Source organism: Canis lupus, chromosome 31 (genome assembly GCF_048164855.1).
Source record: "Canis lupus baileyi chromosome 31, mCanLup2.hap1, whole genome shotgun sequence".
In the NCBI taxonomy this organism is placed as follows: Eukaryota; Metazoa; Chordata; class Mammalia; order Carnivora; family Canidae; genus Canis; species Canis lupus.
The window spans coordinates 37,000,874-37,028,744 of record NC_132868.1 but is presented as its reverse complement, the minus strand read 5'-3'; the positions used below and the strand labels follow the sequence as shown (position 1 = coordinate 37,028,744).

Below are 27,871 nucleotides of genomic sequence, written 5' to 3'. Positions count from 1 at the left end.
ATTGTACTTCTATGCTGTCCAATATAATAGCAATTAGCCTTACATGGATACTGAGCACTTGAAATGTATAGTTAGTACAACAGGCAACTGAATCTTTAAATTTTAACTAATTAAAATTTAAATAGTCACATGTGGCTAGTGGCAACTACACTGGATGGCACAGATGAAGAACATTTCTATCATCACAGGACATTTTATTGGATACCAGCCATTAGATCTAATGAGATTATCTACGGAATGAATGTGTATAAAAAGAGAAATAAGCCAAGGACTGAGTACTGGACTATAAAACTATTAAGTCTGGAAATGAAGAAGGAGTCAGAAAATGAGAGACAGTGGCCTTTGGGTTCAAGTGGTCCATTTGTCATGAGGTCAAGAGAAGAAAACATTTCAAGAAAAAGGGGAGTGGTCCAATAGATACAGAATTGCCCTTTAGCCTTGGGGAGATTTAGATTGTGGGGAAACTCATAAAGAACTATTTCAGAGGTGTGGTGAGGGACAAAAGCCCACTTAATGTAGATTGAGGAGAAAAGAATGGTAAACAGTGTAGATAGCGTTCACAATTTTTTGGACGAGTTTTGCCATGAAGGGAAACAGAGAAATGAGGCAACATCTAGGAAGCTAAGGGAGATACTTTCCCCGAGATGGGCCAAGTTAATGTGCTTTACACCAGTGAAGTAAACGATTCAGTAGAGATGTGGAAATTGATTTCTATTGATGACAAGAAGAGTAGTGGATAATTGCAGGAGTGAGGTCCTTAGGAAGGTATGAGGGGGGCTAGAAAGGAGTGTTGGCTTTGGCTTTGGAGAAGACTAAAGGTTTTAACTAACCCAAGAAGTAGGCATTATCCTATCGGTCTCACAGAAGTAGATACTGAGGCCCAAAGCTACATTAGTAGCAAGTGGCATATTTGAGCATAGGAAGGTAAGAAATCAAGGTCTCTGTCTAATTATGATAAAATCCATATTGTACCTATTAGACAATTACATGAAGATAATGAGTAGGCGGGATCCCTGGGTGGCGCAGCGGTTTGGCGCCTGCCTTTGGCCCAGGGCGCGATCCTGGAGACCCGGGATCGAATCCCAGGTCGGGCTCCCGGTGCACGGAGCCTGCTTCTCCCTCTGCCTATGTCTATGCCTCTCTCTCTCTCTCTCTCTCTGTGACTATCATAAATAAATAAAAAATTAAAAAAAATACGTTGACAGAATGAAAATTAAAATGCAACATGTCAAAATCTGTGAGGCACTGTTAAAGCAGCGCTGAGAAGGAATATTATAGCACTAAATTCTAAGTTTCTTAGAAAGGAAGAAAATCCTCAAAGCAATCAGTTAATCTCTCATCTCAAGAATGTAGAAACGGAATACCAGAATAAACCCTAAGTAAGCAGAAAGAAGAAACTAATAAAGATAAGAGCAGAAATTAATAAAATTGAATATAGAAAAACAATATAGAAAATCAATGAAATAAAGATCTTCTTCTCTGAAAAAAAATCAATAAAATTTACAAACCTCTAGCAAGACTGACAGAGAGAGAAGACAAAAATTATCAATATCAGGAATGAAACAAGATATATCACTATAAACCATGCAGACATAAAAAGAATGATAAAGGAATACTAATAAAGACATAAATTTGACAAATTAGATGAAATATACTGCTTTCTCAAAAAGCAAAACTGCCACAACTCATCCAATATGAAATAGATCATTTGAATCATCTTGTAACTACTGAGGAAATTGAATCTATAATTTAAAACCTCCCAAAAAGAAATCTCCAGACCCAGACTTTTTGATTGGTGCATCCTACTAAACATCATTTTTATACAATCCTTTCCAGAAAACTGAAGATGAAAGATGACTTCTAAATTCATTTGATGAACCTAATATTACCCTGATATCAAAACCAGACAAAGATGATACAAAAAGAAAACTCTGGTATTTCTCATGAATACTGACATAAAAATCCTTAACCCAATGCTAGAAAAAAAGAACTCAGTAATACATAAAAAATATTATACTCAATACCAAGTGAAGCTATTCCAGAGAAACAATTCTGATTCAAGTCATTCAATGTAATCCATCATATTAACAGGTTAAGGAAGAAAAATCACATGATCAATTGATGAAAAAAACTGACAAAATTCAATACAGATTCATGATTTTTAAAAAAGTCCTAGAATAATTGATTTGAAGAGGAACTGCCTCCTGATAAAGAGTATCTACAGAAAACCCAGAGCTAACATTATACTTAATTTTGAGAGACTAATGCTTTCTTCAATGACTAAGAACAAGGTAAAGATAGCCACTTATATCACTCTTAATCATCACGGTGCTAGAAGTTGTTGCCAGTGTCATAAGTTAAGAAAAGGAAATAAAAGTCATGTAGGTCAGAATGTAGCAAATAAAACTCTCCCTATTTTCAGGTGACATGATTGTCTACATAAGTAAGCTCAAGAAATCTGCTAAAAAAAAAACTCATAGAACTAGTAGGTGAGTTCAGCAAAGTTGTAGGATATATGATAAATAAGCAAAAATCTATTATACTTCTATAGTCTAGCAACAAATGCATGGACACTAAAATTAAAAATGCATATGTATTATGATTCATATGCTGAAAATTATAAAACCTATAAAAGTAATCAAAGAAGATCTAAATAAATGAAGAGCATATTCATAGATTGGAACATTCAACACGGCAAATATATCAGTTGTTTCCAAACTGGTATACAAGTTTAATGGAATTCCCATCAAAACCTCAGCAAAAATGTTTGTAAATATATATGAGATTATTCTGAATTTTGTATAGAAAAGGAAAGGAACTACAAGTTTCAGAAAGAAAAAGAAAGTGGAAGGACAGACACCTGGTTAGCTCAGAGGTTGAGCGTCTGCCTTTGGCTCAGGGTGTGATCCTGGAGTCCTGGGATCGAGTCCCACATGGGGCTCCCTGCATGGAGCCTGCTTCTCCCTCTGCCTGTGTCTCTGCCTCTGTGTGTGTGTGTGTCTTTCGTGAATACATAAATTTAAAAAAATATTTAAAAAAATAATTTAAAAAATTATAAATAAGTAAATAAGTAAATAAATAAATAAATAAATAAGCAAATTGGTGGACTTAGAGTAAGGTAGATTGTCTTCCAGAATGTGGGTGGGTCTCATCAGCCAATGGTCTGATAGAACAAAAGGCTGATCTCCTTAGAGCAAGAGGGAATTCTCTAGCTAACTGCCTCTGGACTTGATGTGCAACTCCTTCCTGAGTTCCCAGCTTGCCGGTGTCCCCCATCAGAATTTGGACTCACCAAGCCTCCACAACCACATGAGGCAATTCCTTAAAATAAATCGCTTTCTCTCATATTCTCATATTTATCCACATGTACTATTGGTTCTATTTCTCTGGAGAACACTACCCATCCTAGCTAACTCCATTTATATTACATTCATTAAATGACAAAATTATAGGAATGTTGGAAAGATTAATGGTTGCCACAGTTTGGGAGTCAGTAAGGGTGAGAGGGAAGTAGCTGTGGCTATACAAGGGCAACATGAGAGACTCTTGTGGCAATGGGAATGTTCTGTATCTTGACTACTGATATCAATAACCTGACTGTGATATTATACTATAGTTTTACAAGATGTTACATTGGGGAAAACTGGGTAAAGGGTATATGGGAACTCTATACTATTTCGGACAACTACAATTATTTGACAAAGTTTAACTTCTAAAAAGTAAAACAAAATGTATCTGTTTCGATTATTTTATTGCCACCCTTCTTGAGGTCTGGGGGATGAACTTAGATTATCACTCAGATGAATAAACAATCCAGCATCGGTATCATTAAATAGCATCACAGTCATCCCAATTCAACATCCAGAAGCCAATCTGCCATCTTGAATTCTCACTCTCCCAAAATTTTTAGGAAGAAGTCCAGCTTCGCCACTAAAATATATCTTGCATTTGTTACTTCTCCTTCCCTGCTACCACTATTATTTTTGGTGCTTGTTGTAAGAGCCTTGCAATTGTGTCTCTCCTCTTTCATGAGTGCCCCATCCATTCCACCCCTCACTCAGCAGCATGAGTAATCTTAAAACGGATACTGGATCACATCACTTCCATGCTTAATCCCATCCAAGGAGTTCCCATTGTCCTTGGCATGACTCCAAGCTCATTCCCATGGCCTTCAAGGCTCTGACTGCATATAGCTGTTGTCTATATCCCCAATAGCATCCCTTGCCACTTCCTCTTGCTCCCCTTCTTTAACCAAACTTCTCTTATCCTTCAACCTAAGATCTTTCCTCCCTGAAGCTTGGCACATACTTTCCCCCTCCACCCTGCCTGCTCCTTCTTCAGGTATCAACTAAAAAGACACCTCTTCAAAGAACATTCTTCTGAGCACTTTTTCTAAAGTGGGCACCCCCTGGTGTTCTCTTTCTCAGCACCCATCTTATATCTTTCATAGAATGTAAGCCCCGTAAGAGCAGAGACCTGTCTGTTCAGTTCACTGTTGTAACTGGTGCCTACCAAAATGCAGTGTAAATACTGCATCTATTGAACGTTAAATCAATAAATATCTAATGCCAGCCTCAGATGCCTCCTCCCGCATTGAAAGAAAGCATGTAGTGGACGCCCGGTGGCTCAGCTGGTTAAGTGCCTGCCTTCAGATCAGGTCATAATCCCAGGACCCCGGGATCTAGTTCCACATTGGGCTCCCTGCTCACTGGGGAGTCTGCTTCTCTCTCTGCCCCTCCCCCTGCTCATGTTTTCTCTCTCTCCCCCCCAGTAAGAAAGTAAAATCTTTAAAAAACAAAACCCAAGCATGTGGCAACTCTTCTTGAACTTCCTTCATTTATTAAATGAATAAATACTTATTGGGTGCCTACTATGTACCCACCACTCTAGCGGGCACTGGAAATAACATAATGGGCAAGGTCTCCACATTCATGGAACCTAAATATGGTGGGGAAAGTGGAACATAATAAATAATAGACATGTAAAATAATAAAATAATAATACATTTTAATTAAAATAATTGTAATATTTAAATAATTAAATATGTTTATTATGTTATAGATAACCATTATTACACATAATGTATATAATACATATCTAATACATAATATTGTCATTTATTATTCATTATTTTATTAATGAAATATTTTGTTTTAATTATAAAATACTAGTAAATAAAATTTCAAGCATAAGGGCTGTGAAAAAATAAAAGCAGAGTAACAGGACCGAGAATGAGTTGGAAGAGGGAGGTGGCATCCACCTGAACAAGCCTGGTTAGAGAGTCTGCGCTGTCATCTGATTGTAGAGGTGCCAGCCACATACTAATCTGGGGCAGAGTGCTCTAGGCAGGGGCCCGAGGAGTACAAAGGTGCTGAGCCTGGAATACATTAAACAAGCCTGAGACCAGTGTGGCTGAGCAGACGGGGAGGAGAGGAGGAGGAGGAGGAGGAGAGATCCCAGCGTCAGGGAATGAACACTACACCAAACCCGCTGCTCCTGCCATAGAAAAGAATTCGGGTTTCTTTCTAAGGGTGACTGGGAAGCCTCTGGATACTTTTAAGCAAAGGGGGTTATGGTCTGGTTTAATTTTTAAACCACTGTTGGCTGCTCTGTCAAAGGGGACTGTAGGGTAAGAATGGGGACAGGGAGGCCAGGGGGTCACAGCCGGGAGAGATGCTGGTGGCCCCGACCAGAGTGTCTAGAGAGGGCAAGAGGCAAGTACCATGAGGGCGAGTCTGACTCGGAAATCTTAAAGTGCACTTGTCTCCCGCAGGGTCAAGGAGTCTCCAGCTGCCCCCTGCGCCCCTAGCTTGGCCCAGTTCAACACACTGGATGGGGTGCCCCGGGACGCCTTTGCCTTCCCGCACCTGCCCGGTGAGAGGAATGCAGCAAGCTGGGAGGGCTGGTTTCCTCTCCTCCCTCTTCTAGAAGTCTCCTGTTGCTGAAAGGAAGAAAAATAATGAAAAAAAAGGGGGGGGAGGGGGGACTCTTTCCTATCCTTGGAGACTCTCCCCCCTAGAGCCAGGGCTATCTACCACGAGGATTAGATCAGCCAAGAAGTAATCAGACTCTGCCCTTCCAGGTTTGGAGCGTGAAGAACCACCCCACGGCTCAGCGGGGATCTCTCGGCGCCCCTGGGCGCCCCCCCCCCAGCGCCCCATCACCGCCCGGGGAACGCGCAGGTGCCACCGCAGCCCCTCCCGCGCCAGGCCTCCGCCGCGATCCCGCGCCCGCCTCCCTGCGCCCCGGAGGCAGCTTCAGCCCATCCCTAAGGGGCACGGATTGTTCTTTCCGGGCGAGACAGAGCAGGGACAGGTGCTGGCCAAACCGGGGGAGGCGGGCGCGCGGCTCCAGGGCGCGCCCCCTGCGCGGGGATGGGGGATGGGGGGTGGGGGGTGGGTGCAGGCTCCCCGGACCCCACGCCGCGCGCGAGGCCAATTCCGTCTCTTAAAAGGACGACTCAGGACCCCGAGGTTGGTAAAAGTCAGAAGGGAACTCCTTTCTCACGGTTGCCCCAAGACTCCTCCTTGCAGTGTCAAGTCGCTTGGAAAGTGGTTTGCTAAGAAATCCTCTCCTGATCGTGGGCGCTCTGACGAGTGGGCAGCGCGCATCCCCAGCCGAAACGGGTGCAGAACCAGCTGAAACTGGTGCAGAAAGCCAGGTGCTGGCTGTGCGCTGACGTCCGTGTGGCTATCTGGGCTAACTTTGCTCGCCAAAGCCCAGTTTACAAAGGAGATTGCCTTGGGATGAAAAAGTAATCCGTGTAAAATGCTGAGAGCAGCACCTGGCGACAAGCAACAACTCAATAAAGATTAATTATTATTGCTAATAATATATTAGTTCATGTTTTTCTACCAAAAAAAACTTTTATTGTTTGTGATTCCATTTAGACAATATTCTTATACCTTGTGAACACCTAAGTGTCTTTTATTTCATGCATATCAGAACCTAGGACTGTGCTGGGCTCAAGTTTGTGGTTTAGACTGAATTATTTACTCGTTGGGTTGCCCTGCAGAGATAATAGAAATAAAAGGGCGGTGGTGAAATAAGAGACACATGAAATTGGAGTCTCCTTTATCCTTCACTTTATCACTGTCTGCTTCTTCATAACATCCCCGGATTTGGGGGACTGTCTGTTGTAAGTCCTCTGCTGGAACTGGTTCCAGCTGAGCCTCAGTAGAGCCAGTGACAACAGTCACCAAACATAATTCAAGCTCAACCAATTTTGACCCTGTCTGGGCTCCCACAGGGCTGAACATGATAAAGAAGACACAGAAGGGTACAGATTCAAGCCATACGAGCAGATTTACTTGAGAACTCTATATTCTACAAGCGCCTCTCAACATAACACTATACCAATAATAATAATAGCAAAAATAACAACAACCAACATTTGCTGAGCACGTATTATGGACAAGACTAACCACTTTCCTATCACATTTAATCCATATAGCAAACAATGCATTCTGTTACTTTCATTTTATTCAGTGAAAAAACAAAGAGAAAAGTCACTGGGAGCCAACTTAAGCAAAGTAATACCACCAGTAAAATGTTGAGATTCAAACCCAAGTTCGTAGCTCTCCAAAGCTCATCCAGGTAAAGCAATCAAGCTTACAAGGGCCTCTGGCCACACAGCCCAGCTCTAAAGCACAAACACCATAGTACTGGTTCTCTGCAGGGCAGAGTGCAATGTACCTCCCATGTCCCTTGTCTCTGTCATCTCACAACACGGTACGTCAGCCCAGCATCTCATCTTCTACAAAAGACACCAAAGATTTTCTTTTTCACCATCCCTGGTTACTGGTGTACTTAAAATTTCTTGAAGTGTGACCGTCCCTGGTTCGTAACTTACGCCAGAGAGACCTGCTCCCATTTCCTTTTGCTGGTGCACAAGCATTGAAGCTACAAGTCACGAAGGCAAAGCATTTATTGATTAGATTCTCCTCAATAGTCAACCTCTGCCAAGATTAGATTTGGACTTTAATAAAAATGACCACTCCGCTTCCTTTCCTTGCTCCTCCTCCTCTAATGTATAACTAGTAGAAAGCTGGAGAAAGGCAGCGGCTGGCCAGCTGCATGTGCCACACTCATCACAGGACGTGGAGTTAAGAGGAGGACTCCTAACCGATAAAATGACAGAAGACAAGGTAAAGCAGCATTATGTTCATTTTAAATCAGCTTAAGGAAATCCAAATGAATCTGGATTTGTTCAAGTCCAGATGGAGGATTTGGGGGATATTGGGTGTACCTACCACAGATCAAGGCTACTTCTCTTGGCCAACTGATAGTTGATTTGGCTGCTAAAATATATATCATAGTCAGGATTTTATATCATGTAATCTATTCAGAACTTTAAGGATATTTGCTGTTTGCTGAGAAGTCTATGTAACTTTTTCTCAAGTAATTCTGAAAGAATGTGCAGAAAAAGGGCAAATTAACCTGTATCAACGACTCATGAAAACTGGTCCGAAATTTTCAAAAATGACAATGAATGAAAAACAAGAGGTAGAAGGACTGTTCTAGATAAAAGGAGATCAAGAACTGACAACCAAGTGCAACAAGCGATCTTAGATCCTGGAAAAAAGAAAACAGCTGTAAGGGACAATATGGGGGCAGTCATGAAATTTTGAAAATGGGCTGTTACAGTAGATAATATTAGCGTATTTATTACTTTCTTGGATATGGTGATGGTATTGTAATTATGTAGGAGAATGTCTTTGTTCTTAGTGAACACATGCTAAAGTATTTAGGAATGAACTGATTCTAATATCTGCAGCTTATTTTCAAATGATTCCAACCAAACTACATACATATGCGTGTATGCGTGTATGCGTGCATGCGTGTGCTCGCGCACACACACACAGTGAAAATTAAACAAATGTAAATGGTAACCATTCCTGAACACAGGGTAGGGAGCGTTCACTGCGCTACTTTTTCAACTTCTTTGTAGATATGATACTTTTGAAAATAAACACTTAAAATTAGAAAGCTCATAGTGCTGTCATTCCCTTGTAAGTTTTCCTCAACCACACGCACCTACCCCTGCACACAATCACACCAAGAGGTAAGTCTGTGGCCCTGTTAGAGTAGGATCTCTCAAGTTCTGATTTTAATTTACTCTGCTGAGCACTTTTTGATGTCAGTAAAGTAGGAGCACAGACTTTGCGATTAGCCTGGCTTGGATTTGGAGTGTGGTGATGCTACGTACCTGCTATGAGACCAAAGTTAAGTTATTTAACTGAGCTTGAGTTTTCTATATTGTGACAAAATAAGAACATATTGGGATATAATAGGAGAATATAATATAAGATATACAGGGATTATAATAGTTCTTTATAGTCTGGGAGTATCTAAATGTGATAATATTTGAGAGACACAGATGACAAATATTTTAATGTTATTAGTTATGTATTTGTATGATGTATTTTAAAAATAACTAGGATTTCATGATTTCCTAGTATAGCGCAGGATAGAACTAAAATGGTTAGCATTTTAAAGATGATACAAAGACAAATATTAGGTTAATAACTATATGGATGGCATGTAGATTTGGCAAATATCATAAAGGTAGTGTTCGAATAACTAAAGTGTATAAGATACTGCAAAAGGGAAGGTAATATGCTTACCATGGTGTCTGACATATAGTAAATGCTCAAGCTTCATTTTGAACTATCATTAAATTCCCTTTAGAAATTTGCTTTAGAAATTGTTGCTTTAGAAATTCCTTGGCTCTTGGTTCTTGTGTAATAATGGAACCCAGAAATAATGAGAACTGATGTAGAGTACAATGTTTCAGCTTTGTAAATCTGCCCAGACCTTTTGAAAGAAGTGGGATAAGCATGGAACTGAGAGTCAGGAGACCTGAGTTCTGGGCTGTATAACTCAGACAAGGACTTGAATTCAGTTTCTTCAAGGGAAAAATGATAAAAATTAGATTAGAATCCTCTGTTCTCTAAGATCCCTTTCAGCATGAAAACTCTATGGCCTGAGAGGTCCCTGGAGTTTTTCAAAGTTGGGTGCAAGATAACCTTCAGGTTGGCATTTGGAGCCATGCAGTTTAGAGGAAAGACATCAGCTTCTCCTCCATACCAAGTCAATACGTAGCTACTTAAAATCTCTTTGTTTGTTTGTTTGTTTAGCAATGGGAGTTTATGAACACCAGTTCTTGGTTTTAACACTAGAGTATCTGTTACTTACTAGCTATTTGGTACTGGACATATCACTTACTAAGCCCTTGTTTCCTCACCTATAAAATAGGGATAATTTCTTGTACTTTGTTATTTAGATTATTGGTGACATGAAAAGTTGACAGATGGTTGGTTGACAAGAGAGATAAGTGAGATGCTAATGTGATTAAAGATGCAATTGTTGGGATCCCTGGGTGGCGCAGTGGTTTAGCACCTGCCTTTGGCCCAGGGCGCGATCCTGGAGACCCGGGATCGAGTCCCATGTCGGGCTCCCGGTGCATGGAGCCTGCTTCTCCCTCTGCCTCTCTCTCTCTCTCTCTGTGTGACTATCATAAATAAATAAAAATTTAAGAAAAAAGATGCAATTGTTTTAGAGCCCTCTCACTATTTGTAGGAAGACTATATTATGTATCTTATTTAATCTTTATGATAATCTTATGCAATAACTATTATACCCATTTTTTGGTAAAGAAGCAGGTTCAGGGATAAGGGCCTAGCTGGGACTCTTCTAGGTTTTCTGAATTCCACGTTGATTTATTCTTTCTAACAAACACCATATGATTTCTAAACCACAAAATAAACACCACACTTTGTTTTACATTAGGGCTCAGCCCTCGTCCATTCTATGTAATCCCATATTTATCCTGCAGCCTATCTTTCATTGGATGTAGAACCTAGTTTCTCTAACTTAAAATTATTGAGCTCTGAGTGAAAGTAGTCCTCCTAAGAGTCAGGCTTAATATCTTGTAGCCTATGAAGAGGTAAAAGACGAAGCTTGAAGACCTTCAGCCACTCTGTAGGTATGTAGCCTTTGGACAAGTTCCTTACCCTCTGTGTGTTGGTTTTTCCATATGTGACATGAAAATAATAATTACTACCTACAGAGTTGTTGAAAGAACAGGTGAACCATTTAGAACCCAGAGCCTGCACTAGGTAACTTCCTAAGTTCTCACTGTTCTTATTAGCTCCTATATACCTATCCTTGAGTCAACCTCTTGGACATTAGATTAATGGGTAGGATTGATGGGCTAATTCATTCAGGCTTAGCAGTCTTCAGTAACTTTCCCTCTCATAAACAAAACTTTTTTGACCAAGCCTAATATCAACACGCATAGAAGATTGACTACAAATTTTATCTATTGTCATTTCACAACAGAAAAAGTAAAGATGGAAAGCAAAGAGCCAGTTTAAGGCAAAGTTCAGAGAGGTAAATTAAACCTGAATATAAAACAGAAAAAAAAAAGAAAGAGAGAGAGAGAGAGAGAGAGAGAGAGAGAGAGAGAGAAAGAAAGAAAGAAAGAGAAAGAAAGAAAGAAAGAAAGAAAGAAAGAAAGAAAGAAAGAAAGAAAGAAAGAAAGAAAGAAAGAGAAAAATAGAGAAAGAAGAAGGAAAGAAGGGAAAGAGAGAGGGAGGAAAGGAAAAAAAAAGAAAAGAAAAAAGAAAGGAAGAAATGCAATCAAGCAGCTCCAGAGACTTCTATATTTGGAATTATGACTTTAGTAGGGAATTCAAGTAACTTTCTTAAAATTGATAACATTGTTCCTTACATGACCAACTAGATGAGATTTCTATTTTAGGAAGTTAAAGTGGGGAAACTGCAGCCACCTCCCTCCCCGGGATGGTAAGACCAAAGCCAATTCCGAACAAGCAGCCAAGAAAACCAGAGGACAAGGACTTAAAGGACACTTGAAGATTTCTAAACATTTAAAAACTTTGTTTCCTTTACAGTTCCTTTTTCCATTATTCCTATGAGAAATTGGTCTTAGGGGCAGCCTCAGAATTTCTATAGTAATGACTTAGAACAATTTGATTAGAAAGTAAAGGAACGGGAGCTCCAGAGAACTTCAATCTTTGAAAATTAAAATTTCATTTTTATCAAGTAATATAGGAGCAGTTAACGCTGTTGTGACTTAGAGTGTGTATTTGGAGTGGCTGGGGAGGGCCGATGGAGATTACGGGGAACCAGATCTGCTGCGGCCACCACCTGCATCCCTAACTTCCATTTCCATAGCACCTCTGCTCACCATTGGCATGGTGACTAGTTGGATTGTTAAAATAAGAAGAAAGGAACTATATGATTGTCTGGTGGGGGCAGGAGGACAGAGCCAGCAGAGAGCAGAAGCCCAGGGATGGAGTGGGAAGGGCAGTCACTAAGACACCAAGTGCTTGGACATTCTGCTACAGGAAGAAAAGGAGATGCAGGGATGAAACTGGGTAAGTACATCATGGCCCTGGGCTTGGTGGTGGGAAGGCCATGAGGTTCTTCTTTGACTGAGCTACAGATGAGCAGTTGAGTAGCTTTTGCTCTTTTGTAGTTTTGTACAGAAACCTCATAAAAGTTTTTTGTGGGTAGATGAGGAAGGAGGGGATTTGTCTGGTGGGTAGTAGGAAAATGCACTTGAAACTGGTGGGTATTGGTGATTTGGCTTCAGCATCACACTTGGCAAATTCTGTGAACATGTGCACCCTCAGATTTTTTTTATTTAGGAAGATTATGATCCTAGACTTTTAGATGTGCTTGACTTTTGAATATTTCTGACCGATGAGAAATACAAAATAACTAATTAGTTAAAAGCATAGAGTCTCAGTCTAAATCATTATTGTATAAGTTACTGGCTGTGAGACCTTAAACTAGTCTAGCTATCTATAAAATAGGGACACTGATGGTGCTGTCATGAGAAGTGTCCATTACCCAGTCTCCAGAATGTGTAAATGTTACCTTAAATGGCAAAAAGGACTTTACAAATGTCATTAAGGTTATGGACCTTGAGATAGGAAGATTTACCTGGATTATCTATCATTATCCAGATAGGCCAAATCTAATCCCATAAATTCTTCAAAGGGAAGAACTTTTCCACCAGCTGTAGTCAGGATCAGTGAAATGCAACATGGGGACGTTACTGGCCCATTTCTGGCTATGAAGATAGAGGAAGGGCACAACTAACCAATGACTGTGGAGGCCTCTAGAGCTGGAAATGGCCCTCGCTTTACAGCCAGCACAAAAACACAGATCCTGGTCCTACAGCCATGAGGAACAGAATTCTACCAGCAACCCAAATTTTCCCCGACAGCCTCCAAAAAAAAGGAACACAGCCTGCCAACATCTTAATTTTAGTTTGGTGAGACTCATACCAGACTTCTGACCTATAAGAACTGTAGAATAACAAATATGTGTTGTTATAGCTGCAAGAGAAAACCAATATAGTTAAAAGAGATAATCACCTATATCGATGAATAGGCATGCAGTAGGCAGAAATATTCAGTATTAGGCCTTGAAGTTGTGTTTGCATTGCGCCTATTATCAGATTGTCTAGATTGTAGTGATGGAGACTTTCAGGGAAGTGGGTGGAAGCCTTGTCAAGGTGGCCCCTGGCCCCCTCACTGCTGATGATGGTTACTTCCTACAAATAAAAGGAAAGGATAAAATTCCCTGTCCTTGGAAACAGCTGAAGAGGAAAAAGGATTTGAGGAGAAACTATCAACCAAGTAAATGGAACTCATTTTAGTTTGGTTGCCTGAGACACTAGGTATTAGGTATCTAGTTACATATTAAAGGATAATTCAAAATCTCTGGTAATCCCATACACAATGTAGCATATTGTGTGTGTGTATGTGCATACACAGTTACAGTTAATATACTTTGAATTTATTTGTAATTATTGTATTATATATAGGCATATATGATTTATATCTCAATATAATGTATATTTTATATATATGTATGCTTCCCTCAGGATATATATGGATATAGGATATATATGCTTCTTTCAAGATAATATATTATCATACCTTTGGGGATAGTTTTAAGTCCTTTTGGAGAAGAAAGGTGCTGGGAAGAAAAGCCTACAGAAGTGCCACCTGAAATTCATTCTGAATTAGTGGAAAGAGAGTACAAACCTACAGATTCCAATTCTCATCACAGACATTCCAACCCAATAGTACACCAGGAAGCTACACCAGTAACAAGCTCTCCAATGGGGGTCTAGTTTTAGAACCTCTACATTATAGAACTCAAGGGCTCTCAGGCTGGTTCTGTGATAATACTTCATTGATGATGACACTGAGATTTCTGACCTCTAACTTCATTAAGGAACGAGGAGATTTAGCTAATAAACTATTCATGATGGAGTAGAGATTTACAATCATCCTGTTGCTTAGAGAAAATTTGAAGATCCTATAGGAAAAGTGGTTTGGGTCATAATACTCCCTAAATATCAAATGGGAGCTGGAATCCATGTTGATATGACTCATTCATTTGTTCAATGAAGTTTCTACAATATCCCATGCAATTTATTTAAACATTTAAATTATATATTATACATGAAATGATTTCCTTATAAAATGTCTTATAATAAAAATTAAAGAAAAAAATACTGTTTTGTTTCCCTTCTCTAGTAGCACATTCCTCAATGGTCATCCTTTTGTTATTTGTTCTTCAAGAAAATATTATGTGACTTACATATAACATGCACAAATCATGGAATACTCAGGTTTAAGCCTCCAAAAAATTAATGAGATTACACACCTTCCTTTGTCACTTAACAATAAGTTAGTACATAATGATCACATTACCCTTTTTAACTGCAGCATGACATGTTGTATGTATCATGATGTTTTTGAACCTATCTGGCCATTTTCCATTGAATGACATTTTGGTTCTTTCTACAATTTTTGCCATCTTGCTCTCTCTCTCTCTCTCTCTCTCACACACACACACACACACACACACACAGAGTGCTGAATCAAATATCCTGATATATGATTCTACATGTATGATGGGATTTCTCTAAGAAGGTTAGACATGTATTTATGAGTTGAAGGGAGTGAATGCTCTGTCCCTTTCTACACTGAGTTTTGTAGCTACATGGAGTTGGAAAGAAAATAACATCCTTCAGTCCATAATTCTAGGTTCAATTAGTTACAAATCTTGAAGATTATCCTTACTTGGATATTGATGCGGTCATGATAAAGCCTGAGTGATGCCTCTTGTATGAGTTTTGAGGTGTTTTTGTACTGTAGCAATGCCCAGACCTCCCTATCTCTGTTACTAGTGCCTTTTTGGCTTCTCCCAATGATATAAATTGGCTGTTTTTATCATGGCAGTGTCCTTTGGTCAGTAGCAATTCTAGTCCTCAGTCTTGATTTTGAATCTTAAAAATACATATATATTTTATAAAATATATTTTATTTTATATAAAATATATTTATAAATATAAATTTATAAATAAAATATAAATATATTTTTATAAAATATATATATATATATATATATATATATATATATATATATATATATGGAAAAGGAGGTTTGGTTCCTTCCTGTCTCGGAAGAAATTGTCCCAAACTTTTCTCAGCTTTAGCAATGTGGAGGACTTGATGGATGGCTCTTGCATTCCTGAATGAAAGACCTCTGCTGGGAGCATAGGGCACACTGTGTACAAGGAGCAAGGAGCAAGAACCAGCCTGTGGAGCCTATCAGAAGTCCAAGCTACAGACTGCCAGGAGGGTAGGTAACTGAAACTGCCTAGTGTTTCCCAGCCCTGTGTTTCATTACCCACAGATCACCGGGACCTTGGTTCTCACTGTCTTCACCGCTACACTCAGCTCCTTCCAGTTTGGATATGACATTGGCGTGATCAATGCACCTCAAGAGGCAAGTGAAACACATACAATTCAAATCTCTTTTTGACGATTTCTGTCAGTGACTGAACGATCTGTGTTCCTCATACACAGAGATAAAGTGTACCCACGTGGGGAACATGGGGTAATCCCAGTGTTCCGTCAGGCACTGTGTGCATGGCTTCAAAGCTGATAACTTGGCCTTGACTACTCAATAACCCTCACAAAGAAAGAAAAGGTAATAAACAATTCTTGATCTCTGACTCTGCTGTTCGCTGAGCTCACTGAAAACTCAAGCCAGAATACCACGTGCCTACAGATGTTGTTTTAAAAAACTTAAGAGTGTATTTAGAGCTCTGAGCCATAAGTGAGTAAAAAAAAAAAAAAAAAAAAGGAATAAAAATGCTGGGAAATAAGCGAGACGAATAAAAGGAATGACTCATTTTATGCACAAACTTTCACTGGGCACCAACTCACTGTGCATTGGGTACTTTAACATATGTTGTCCCAGTCTAACCTCCAGAAACCTTATTATGCCCAATTCTAGGCCAGATGAAAAAGTTTAGGAGACCTAACACTAAAAAGGTCCCATCTTCCCCACCTAATTCTGTCTCCCCTAGATAATTCAAAATAAGATAATATAAAACTGGGCAGCCCGGGTGGCTCAGTGGTTTAGCACTGCATTTGGCCCAGGGTATGATCCTGGAGTCCCAGGATGGAGTCCCAGGTCAGCTCCCTGCATGGAGCCTGCTTATCCTCTGCCTGTGTCTCTACTTCTCTCTCTCTCTCTCTCTCTCTCTCTCTCTGTCTCTCATGAATAAATAAAATCTTTTATTTTTTATTTTTTAATAAAATCTTTAAAAAAAAAGATAATATAAAACTGCTAAATCATAGTCAAGAAGTCCAACAAAATTTTCACCATGATAACTATCCGGATGGGGGTTTTTAAAGATCTTGAATAATTCCTATCATTTGCCTCATTTATTTTGTGCATCCCTACTCTGGTATCCAATGAATAAATAGGAGAGGGATGTCATTTTTCTTCACTCCCACAGCCTGTAAGTGGGGGAACCAGGACTTCATTCCCTTTGCTCTAATTGAGGCATTTAGGGAAGGATCAACGTCTTTTTCTTCCTCCTGTAACCAATGTCAAACACAATGATTGGCATAAAGAAGGTGTTCAATGAACTGTTTGGTGAGTAAAGAGAGAAAGAGGAGAGAAGCTGGTGGGGCAGTGGGGGAGAAGAGGCATAAGATTAAAGGCACAAGCATTTGTTGGGTGCTTTCTATGAATACATCATATTTCATCTGCTTCCCTTACAATGTTGGATTCCAAAAAAAAAAAAAAAATGTGTACTGGCTCTAGTCTGTCACCTGAAAAGTGTTGCTCCTTGGGCCAGAAGATATGCTTTGGTTGTATGCACCATATTATCATGAGATTGAAAGATTTAGATAACAATGCTGGGGGCCACAGCTTTTTTCTGTGAGTGATGACAACACGTGCCAACTTAGCAGCCTTCTTAAAATTTGGTTCAACATCAGCATAATTTGGAATCAGAAGAGCCTCTTTTTGTGTAAGACCTTTTCATTTCCTACTTAAATCATCCTCTCCAGGGAAGGAGAGGGAAAATTAAAGTTCCCCCTCCTTCAATACAAGTCCTAGAGCGAGACTTTAAAACATGGATCCCCCACTGGCATCAGGCTTGGTGACCACTCTAGAGCCCCTCTTTCTGTGTTTAACAAGCCACTTAAACACCATTAAAGAATAGTCATCCAGCGTCATTTGTTAGTGGAATGACACGTGGCATTATTTTAGGGTATTTTAAATTTATAAATTTTAAAATTTATACTTTTTTATGATTTTAAAATTATACTTTTTTATGATTATAAAAACTACACATACCTGTTACAGAAAGTATTCACAACAAATCACCTATACTTACTCTACCACATAGAGCAAACAGCTGAGAACATTTTGAATATTACCTTCCAGCCTTTTTTTCTATGCATTATTATCCATGTAGAATGGTCTACTAATGAGGCAAATGTCTTGGTCAAAGTTCTTTTATAACAAGAGGATATCAATTCTGTCCCTCACTAAGCAGATTTCGTCACATAGGGCTTTGCCCATGACTGGCAGCCTAGAGCAGCTCATGCCAGGCCCTTGTCAGAGGTCCTCCCAGGCCGCTGAAGAGTGACCCAATCAGCCCTGAGAGGAAGGACAAGAAAGGAAGCCCAAAGGCTGCGCCTTTACTCAATTACACATTGGTAGGATCTTTGCCTCTATTGAAACACATCATAAACTATGGCTCGATGAAATTTAGTTTTGAATGCTGCTCATTCTATTACATACAGAAATCTATGAGGACACAGAGGGGAAAAGTCCTTCAGGTCTTAATCCCTTCTCAGGGGGCACTCAGCTATTTTTATCTTTGAAATTCATCAAATTCATCAACATGATTGGTTTCCTCTCTGCGCTGGCTGCTAGGAAGTTTATTGTTAAATTTATAGCATACTTCTAGCAAGGATATAGCACCTAGTGTTTAGATTTTGTATACTAACTTTATTGTTGGCTTCATCTTTCCCAATCTTTTTTTCTTATAGTTATTTTTATGCTTCTATTTGAATAGTTGCATCAATCTATTTAAACCCTACTGTGCACAGGTAACACTGGTGTGAAAAGTGTTATCTTTTTAGCCTGCAGAATATTTTCAATTTTAATAGCTTCCTGCATTTAAAACTTGAAGAATTTTACATAAAACCCAGATTTCTGGCTTCTTTTTAAAACTTACATGTTATGGAACACTAGTGTCACATTTGCAGCTTCCTTCTTTAGGTGGGACAAATGCCTTCCAGTGCTATAATCTTGCCCACTTGCTATTATATTCTCAATAATAGAGATAGTACTTGAGTCCTTTGGTTATCAGGGTTCTCCTTCACTTAATTTGTTCCTGCCTAGTTCCTGTGGGCACTGGAATTTGCAACCTCTGTTTTACAGGATATAGTCAACTATAAGGAAATCTATCCATGATTGTATGTATATAATACCATAATCGGGATGACCCTTTTAAACACCTGACAAACATTCCAAAGGAAAAATAAACAAAAAGTGTATAGATTACTTGAACTATTGGAGCTACTTTTCTTTATTTTATTTCTTCAGATAATAATATCCCATTATGCATACGTTTTGGGTATTCCATTGGATGACCGAAAAGCTATCAACAACTATACTATCAACAGTACAAAGGAACTGCCCACAACCCCATGCCTAATGGATTCAATACCAACCCCTTTGGCAGAGGAAGAGACTACAGCATCTTCGAACCTTGTCACCATGCTCTGGTCCTTGTCTGTGTCTAGCTTTGCAATTGGTGGAATGATTGCATCATTTTTTGGTGGATGGCTAGGGGATCGGATTGGAAGGTAGGCAAGTTTCATAAATAAGCATAAACATGGAAACTTTAGTATTGGGGGTTTCTAAGACTTTGTTAGAAAGAAATCGTCCTTATTTTTGTGGAATAGTTCTAGAGTTGCTTCTCAATTCATGACTCTATGAATTAGGTTGGTTTTAGAACAAATAATGTAGAAAGCTGTTGCCCTAGTTTGCTTAATCATGGAAGCATTTATAGCAAAAATGAGTTTTGTGTGTATTTCCACAGAAATGATTTGATTCTCTAAATTTGTTAGTTTTAAAACACATCAAGGCGCCTGGGTGGCTCAGTCGGTTGTGTGTCTGACTTTTGATTTTGGCTCAGGTCATGATCTCAGGGTCCTGAGATCCAGCCCGAGTCAGGCTCCACACTCATTTGGGAGTCTGTTGGGAGATACTCTCCTTTGCCTCCCTCTGCTCATGCTCCCCCTACCTCAAATAAATAAATTAAATCTTTAAAAAAAAAGAACATATTAAGAAACCACTATACAAATGGTTAACTCAGGAACCCAATGGCAGAACCAAGAGTAAAATTTTTAACCAGGGAATCCATGGTTTGCTTCACCAAATCACTCCATTTCTCATTTCTCGGACATCCACTTTTTCATTTTCAAGTTAGAATTTGTCATTTGGATCAGTCAAGTCCTAAGGTCAGTCAATATCCCCAACTCCCATTTGTCCCATATACTTGGCATGGGTTTCTAGCTGTTGCTTCTGCTATCTCAAAGTCCCAACTAGAAACGAAGCAAATAGTGTTTCCACTTCTTTACTCTGATTTTAATCACGTGTCTTGGATTAAAAATGTCACTGAAAAAAAAAATCACTGAAACTCCTTTACACTTAAATTTCATTCACTTAGTCATGTGACATACTAAATTGAGATTCCATAGCCACACATAGAGAGGAAATAAAATCAGAAAATCAAATGTTTGTTGTTTTATATTCATCTTCTGTTTTGAGGCCACATTTTATTAATTATCTTTTCCCTGATAATAAGAATAAATATGCAAGTATGGAATATTTAGAAAATGCAAAAACCTTTTAAGATGTAAGTGATATAGATAACTATTTTAGTAATTCTGGATTACAATTCATTTAGTTTTTAAAATTCCTATTTTAAGTTATAATTTTATCTCTCTTGTTATTAAAATTCTGATAATTTCCTCCTCTAGCACTGGAGATTTTATATAATAAGACTACAAGAAGTTTTCTTAAATAATGAATACCAATAATACCATAAAATAGTCAGTTTCTCACGTTTTTATCAATTTACTGGTATTTAGCTGAACTTAAAATCAGAATCTGCAAATTACAGGGTTCATAAACTGACTTTAATTGTTTAAAAAATTTAAAAATCATTTTAATTTGAACCAAACTGGTTTAAGCAGTCATTGAAATTTTTTCTATATTAACTATTTCTAAAATAAACAAAATTAAGCAAAGTTAAATTTTAAAATATGAGCAAACCAATTCTTTTGGCAGCTATTGATATTTTATACTTCTTCACACCCCTACTGGCTTAGTTGGTGGAGCCTGACTCTTGATCTCAGGATCATGAGCTCAAGTCCCAAGTTGGGCATAGAGGAAAGAAAGAAAGAAAGAAAGAAAGAAAGAAAGAAAGAAAGAAAGAAAGAAAGAAAGAAAGAAAGAAAGAAAGAGCCAGCCCTTGTTCTCATCTCATTTAGAAATGAAATTTTTGGCAGGTCCAGTGATGTACTCAAACATTCAATTCATGTCCTCATGATGGAAACAGGACGCATACCCTCTCAAGTCTTAGAATGTAGCATCAACAATGGTCATACTCCAAATCAATGTCAAATTATCATGTATCGAATGACTTACGGTAAACTAAAAGTGAAGCTTCTTCCAAGTCTCAGGAGAAGAATGATTCTCTATGATTAACAGCCACAAAACTGATAACTTTAATGTCAAAATTTACGACAAAAGAGTTCAGCCTCCTATTAAACAATTTTACTAGGAAGATTCACTGAGAAATGATTTTCCTTACTAAGTCAGTGCTCTGTTAAAAATAAGTAAATAAAAATGTATTTTTCCATTACTGCTTTAAAAAAAAGTCTTTCCTTGTAATTGTGTAATAGGCAATAAATGTCTGTGGCCACTGTTTTATAGATTTGGCTTCTCAGGGTCACTTTTTCCAGAAGCTGTACACTTAAAATTTAACTATAATGATATAGTGGAGGAGACCATGGTCTGTGCAATCCACACTACTGTTAAGTGTAGGAAGGTATACATAGCCTTCCTTTGAATGGGTTCTTTCTTTTGTATAAAAAAAAACAGAACTCACTAAAACCAAGCATTAACCTTTGTTTTCACACAGATCAAACTCTAGCTTGTCACTTAGCTGTGTGAAAATGAGTGAGTTACTTAAGTTCTCTAACATGTTTCCCCATCCATCTACACTGAGGGAAAAAATAATAATACCTAACTCGTGGCATTATTGTGAAAATTACAAGAGCGCAGATAGAGGACTTACCACAATGCCTAGCACAGAGTAAGCAGGTACTGAATATAGCCTTAGTTTGATGACAATGATGTGAAGATGATGATGACAGTGTTAAAACCTATGCTAACAGGAGTATTTGGAGCAAAATTTAAAGAAATATACTTAGAAATATATTTCTTTCTCCATGATTCAATAATTCCATGTATTTTTGGGTTATTCTTGGCTATTGCCTAAGCAGAAGTTAAAAATCCTTTAAGTAGTGCAAAGTGCTCTAGCATCCATTGATGGTAAGGAAGACAGACTTTAGAGCAATTTGGCATCAAATATACTTTCAGACTATCTCTTTTAAGAGTTTTTCCTCCCTAACAGAATATACTTCCTAACAGAATATATACTACTAGCCAGCTAATAACAATTTCTCAAGGTAAAATTTTAAATTTGTTTGCCCTCCGTCCTTATGTAGAGAAAGGGCACTTCACAGAGAAATAGCCCTGTCTTTTTCTGCTCTGCAGCTCTGAAACAGGCCAGCTCTAAATCACTGTTTCCCCTCCCTTTGAGTAGTTGACATTTTTCATATGTTGGCTTTCTATTACTGCTCTTATGAGTTACCGTAAACAGTGGTTGAAAACAACACAAGTTTATTTTCTTACAGTTTTGGAGGTCAGAGGCTCAAATTCAGCTTCACTTGGTTTTAAAGCCAAGGTGTCAGCAGGCCTGGTTCCTTCTGGAGCTTCTGGGGGAAGAACTCATTTCCTTGACCTTTTCCACCTTCCAGGGGTCACCTATATTGCTTGGCTTGTGGCCCCTTATTCAATCTTCAAAGCACATTATTCCAATCTTACTTCTGCCATTATATAATCTTCTCCTCTGCCACTCTCTTATAAGGATACTTGTGATTCCATCAGTGGGCCCACTAGGATAATCTGAGATAATCTCTTTATCTCGATATCCTTGATTTAATCACATCTGCAAAATCTCTTTTACCATATAAGGTAATACATTCCCAGAGTCTGAGAGATTAGGATGTGAACTCTTAGGGGATATTACTAAGCCTATCACATACTTGTTGGGCAATCATTGTAGTATAAGGCCACATAGTTTTACTCTCCGGAAAAAAAAGTCTGGTATTAAAGAAAGTTGCTTAAGAAAAGCTCACCTATTCAACACAGAACATAACAAGATGCTTACATCTCTTTGTGGCACAGTATTTCCACACCTTGTCCATTCAGATTCTTTTATTGGTTGCCTTATCATCTATTGAACTTTATTGAACTCTGAAGGTTTTTGTGCCCCACCTTCCCATTTAATAGGAAAAAAAGTATCAGACATCATAAATATTGTTAATTTTCATATGGTTAATTTTGAAAATAATGTTTTGTTGCTATTGTCAGCTTTATTACATATTTTACATTGGTAAACATTAATTCATAGGTTCTAAAAATATCATTACATACAATGTTAAAATATGAGTAATTATAATTCTCTGTGATAAGGCTAAAGTAAAAATATCTTTTAATTTACTTCCAAATAATTCTTATCAAAACAAATTTAACTTTGAAAGTTCCTTACATCATCTATGTCAACTAAAAACCTGCACCATTAAGAAAGAAAAAGAAAGAAAGAAAGAAAGAAAGAAAGAAAGAAAGAAAGAAAAGAAAGAAAGAAAGAAAGAAGAAAGAAAGAAAGAAAAAGGAAGGAAGGAAGGAAGGAAGGAAGGAAGGAAGGAAGGAAGGAAGGAAGGAAGGAAGGAAGGAAGAAAGAAAGAAAGAAAGAAAGAAAGAAAGAAAGAAAGAAAGAAAGAAAGAAAGAAAGAAAGAAAGAAGAAAAATGGAAGGGAGGGAAGAGCAGGGCAGGAGAGGAGAGGGAAGGGAATGGAAGGGAATGGAAGGAAAGGTTAAGGGAAGAGAAGGGAAGGAAAGGAAAGGAAGAGGGAGGAAGGAAGAAAGAGGGGAAAGAAAGAGGATGTAATAGGTTATAATTACAGTGTTGAATGTAGCTATCACCACACAGTTGTTACTTAAAAAAATCAATTTGTAGAAAACTTAATTAGGTAACTGAAAAATTTGAGAAGTGTTATCTTAAATCAAACTAGTCATTGCCACAATTGAATCATCTCTATTAAAATGTGGACATCACATGCATGAACATCAGATTTTCTCATTATAAACATTATTGTTAATGCTTTAGTCCACCGATAAACTAGCAATCATGGTTTAAATTTCCCCAACTAACTTTTTCAGCAAAAATTACAATAACTGCTCTTAGGTAAATAGCATACTCTGAAAGCAAATAATTTTATCAAGTTTTGATGCTGAATTTGTAATCCTTGCTTTTTAAAATTTCAGAGTCAAAGCCATGTTGGTAGCCAACATTCTCTCATTAGCTGGAGCTCTCCTGATGGGGTTTTCAAAACTGGGACCATCTCACATTCTTATAATTTCAGGAAGAAGCTTATCAGGACTCTACTGTGGTAAGTCATGCATGTGCATGTACACACACACACACACACACACACACACACTTACTTGTCCAAAAATTATTCTAAAGGCAGATATGGTAACATGTAGGGAAGTTTTTGAGCCAGAGGTGGCATCACAAAAGTGAAAGGCAATAGCATAAAGTTGAAGTCCTGAGTCAGGGAGGTTTGGGACCAGTAAGTGGGAGTTGCAAAGCTTCTTCTTGCTCATGGCAATTTCTAGTGGTATAATCTCAGATAAATTATTTAACTCATAGTTTCCTTATCTGTTAAATGAAGGAGATAATATCCACCATGTAGGGCACTTATGAGAATACATGTGAAATGTTCAGCATAGAATCTGCCTGTACTAAGCTGCCAAGAAAAGCTAGCTGCTGTTATTGCTCCTGTTGTACAGTAGACAGTGGCACATCGCTACGCCCAGAACCCCCGACTCAGCTCTTACGGCTTACTTGGCCACTTGAGTCTCTGTCTCTCCTTCCTAGAAAGCCCTTGACACCCAAGCCCATCTCTCAGACCACATTCCCTTAACAACTGGATTCCAGATGTGGCTGAATGAAGCATTACAGTGGCTGTGACCACAGGTAGAGGTAGTTAGGCAGGAGGAGCTGGTAGGGGAGTTCATAATGGATGAAGGATGCTCCCCTTGAAAACCTCATATCTGAATATCTGGAACCACTAGTTCTTGAAACAGCTTTTCAAACTTTTGGAAGTTTCAAACTTTCAGAAGCAAGTTTAATCAGCAGAGGTCTGAACAAAGGGAGGATCACTTAATCTCTAAAATAGCCAAATCTTTAGCTTCTCAATGCCGAAGAATCCCTGATTCTGATGGTTTGGAGCCAAGGTTTTAATCCATTGTCCCAAATCATAAAGTTGTCTTTCAAAGCACTAATATTCACTGGGGCTGGGAGAGGAGGTGCAAGAGCACAAAACGACCTATAAAATGTTTATAGCTTTTACTTGCAAAAAGACTTATAGCTCCATGTGTCTTCAGTGATCCCTTGAAACAAAAGTCTAAATTACCCACAAGTTAATAACTTAATTAAAAGTCTCTTTTCATTACTTTAAATGATAATACAAGTAGCTGAAAGTTAGAGTAGTTTTATCAAGGTGAAGAGTCAACCCACATATGGAGAGATTTAAATTCAGAATGAATTAATTCTGGCACTGTTTCTGTCTGGCCTTAGATATATTAAGTAGATCTTTTGTGAAATGCAAGTAATAACACTATCAAGGAGGTCCAAATCATCATGATTCTTCCTTCTTCTCTCTCCATTTTTTTAAAATACATTATGAAAAAAAATCACAAATATTTTTGGGAAAATTGAAAAGAAATGCTATAAAACGATGTGGAGCAACCTATCATTAGCATTGCCAAGTAATTTGTACTCCTACCTACCTTTTAAAATGATGCCTCATCCTGCTCTGAGCATTAAAACTGCTAAAAATTATAGGAAATACATTTTGACTTTAAAATTATGTGAACTCAGACCCGTGAACTTATCTGCATTATTATGTTCTGGAGAGACAATAGGAAGCATTACAGAGACAGTATAGCTTGGAATAGGGCCAAATAAATAGGCTTTTTCTTATTTAAGATCAACAGACCACGCATTAGAGTTATATGTAAATGTCAGCCAAAATTCAGATGCCATATCAATCATGCAACTGTTCGCGTGAGATATTAAGAACAATTTAAAGCATTAAAAATATACTGAAATGGTTCCCAGATTCATTCTTTACACAAAAACCATACATTTCCATTTTTGTAGAGAAACTCTCTAAGAGGAAGACTCTGACAAGTCTTATTTTTAAATTCTTAAGGAAATGCTAAACATTACTTTCAGCCTTGCTTATTGATAACGTCTGACCTTTTTATGCACTCAGCAAACGGCTGGATGCTCCACCATCTCCAACCTGACTGATTACATCTGTATTTAAGAAAGCTATAGAAGGCTGGATTGCCTAGTGCTTTTCTTTTCTTTTTTCTTTTCTTTTCTTTTCTTCTTTTCTTTTCTTTTTTCTTTTCTTTCTTTTCTTTCTTTTCCTCTTTCTTTCTTTCTTTCTTTCTTTCTTTCTTTCTTTCTTTCTTTCTTTCTTTCTTTCTTTCTTTCTTTCTTTCTTTCTTTCTTTCTTTCTTTTTTTTTTTTTTATTCCTTTAAGCACCAGAATCTTTTCCAAAGCCTGTTATTGGAAGATCATGCTCTGGTGGGAGTAACTGGGGGAAGAGCCCTTGAATTCCTTAACCTCTTCCACCTGTCCGTACTTCCCTCACCACTCAAACAGTAATCTTGAGGTACTTCCGCATTGTGGAGACTCAGGGCTTGCAGTTCTGGTGTTAAAGCTCTGTGATCTTGGATAAACTGTTTCTCATCTCTATCAAGTAAAGAGATTGGCCTATGTTCTAATTTCCTGTGATACCATGAGTTTAGATTAAGAATATTATTAGAGCATTCTTTAGTCTCTTTTCTGAAGACAATTTAAGGCATTATGATGTAAAATCAATTTTAACATCTTTTCACTAAATAAGGCCACGCTATGAGTGATTGGTAAATCCATGACTAACCATTTCTTTCTATTCCTATATCCAACTACAACCTCATTCAAGTCTTATCAACAAATATTCTTTGCATAAACTTGTCTATGACTGGGGACAAGGGGTCTTCCTTCCAACAGACTCAGAAAGGGACTTTCAGTTAAGATATTGATTATACTTAAACCAAGTTATTGTTATTGAGATAGTCCTGGCTGCACTTTCACATTTATGTTCATGTTTTATGCAGGACTAATTTCAGGCTTGGTTCCAATGTACATTGGTGAAATTGCTCCAACCACACTCAGAGGTGCTCTTGGTACCCTTCATCAGCTGGCCATTGTCACAGGCATTCTTATTAGTCAGGTAAAAACTCCCATCCCCTACTGCACCCATCCTCTGTTTTATCCAACTTTTCCCTCCTTAACAGTCCACTCTCATGGTAGACCAACATAGAGGAAAAAAACTAGTTCCACTATTGGGAGTGGGGATGCTATACAAACTTAGGCTCTTTAGCTCAAAGCTAAATTATTAGTACTCCATTCCTCACTTCTCCCCTTGGATATGTGGTAGGGTTGGCACTAAAGATGACCCAACATGCCAGGTCTTGAACTTCTGGAGCTAGTCTAGAATTAAATTATTCTGTGCAGATTTCAAACAATAGAAAATTTCACATTTTTGATTGCTTGGGTTTCCTTTGTTTGAGCATCTTACCTAGAAAATTAACATATATATGATTACCATAGCAGTTTTTTGTTCAGCTGGCTCTATGCTTCCCTTCTATCCCATGGACTCAGAGACCTAGAATCCCTAGCTTAAGATTATCAGAGGGTAAACCCCTGCATTAAGGATGACAAAGCTGGTTTTTATTACAATAATTGTTCTATGTAATCCCATTTTATTTAAGTTCTAGGTAATCTAAGAAGAAATTTTTTAAGGTCCAAAGTTACACATGATTTTTGGTGTTGCTTTAGATGTCAAATGTGTTCTTAAAAGTTTAGTTGTTTCCCATCCTAAATGGCCCACATAAGTTAATGAAAACAAACCTAAGTGAACTTTTCATAAAACAGTCTCAAACTTAGTTAAGGTAAGACATGCTACTAATAGTTTCTACTTTGGCCATACCTGAATCAAAGTTATCAGGGATTACTATTAAATA

The 27,871-nt window shown here is 38.2% G+C and overlaps 2 protein-coding genes across 4 annotated transcripts in view; both read left to right on the top strand.

Moving 5' to 3' along the window:
• The first annotated feature begins 644 nt into the window (after positions 1-644).
• LOC140622360 (uncharacterized) lies at positions 645-6,834 on the top strand. Its single transcript, XM_072808141.1, has 4 exons — positions 645-729; positions 5,377-5,629; positions 5,774-5,874; positions 6,083-6,834. Exons 1-4 carry the CDS (start codon positions 645-647, stop codon positions 6,640-6,642), a joined length of 999 nt encoding a protein of 332 aa, XP_072664242.1. The 3' UTR covers positions 6,643-6,834.
• A 1,179-nt stretch (positions 6,835-8,013) lies between these two features.
• Positions 8,014-27,871, top strand: part of SLC2A2 (solute carrier family 2 member 2) — a 31,865-nt gene continuing 12,007 nt past the window's right edge. Inside the window, exons 1-5 of one of the 3 annotated variants that reach the window (XM_072808068.1) lie at positions 8,014-8,147; positions 15,748-15,840; positions 18,970-19,232; positions 24,049-24,173; positions 26,963-27,078. In XM_072808068.1, the coding sequence (XP_072664169.1) occupies positions 8,133-8,147; positions 15,748-15,840; positions 18,970-19,232; positions 24,049-24,173; positions 26,963-27,078 (612 nt within the window). In that variant the 5' untranslated portion in view covers positions 8,014-8,132. Of the gene's footprint in view, positions 8,148-15,541; positions 15,694-15,747; positions 15,841-15,929; positions 16,045-18,969; positions 19,233-24,048; positions 24,174-26,962; positions 27,079-27,871 lie in introns of those variants that run through there. The other 2 variants (XM_072808069.1, XM_072808071.1) reach the window with 2 other exon arrangements.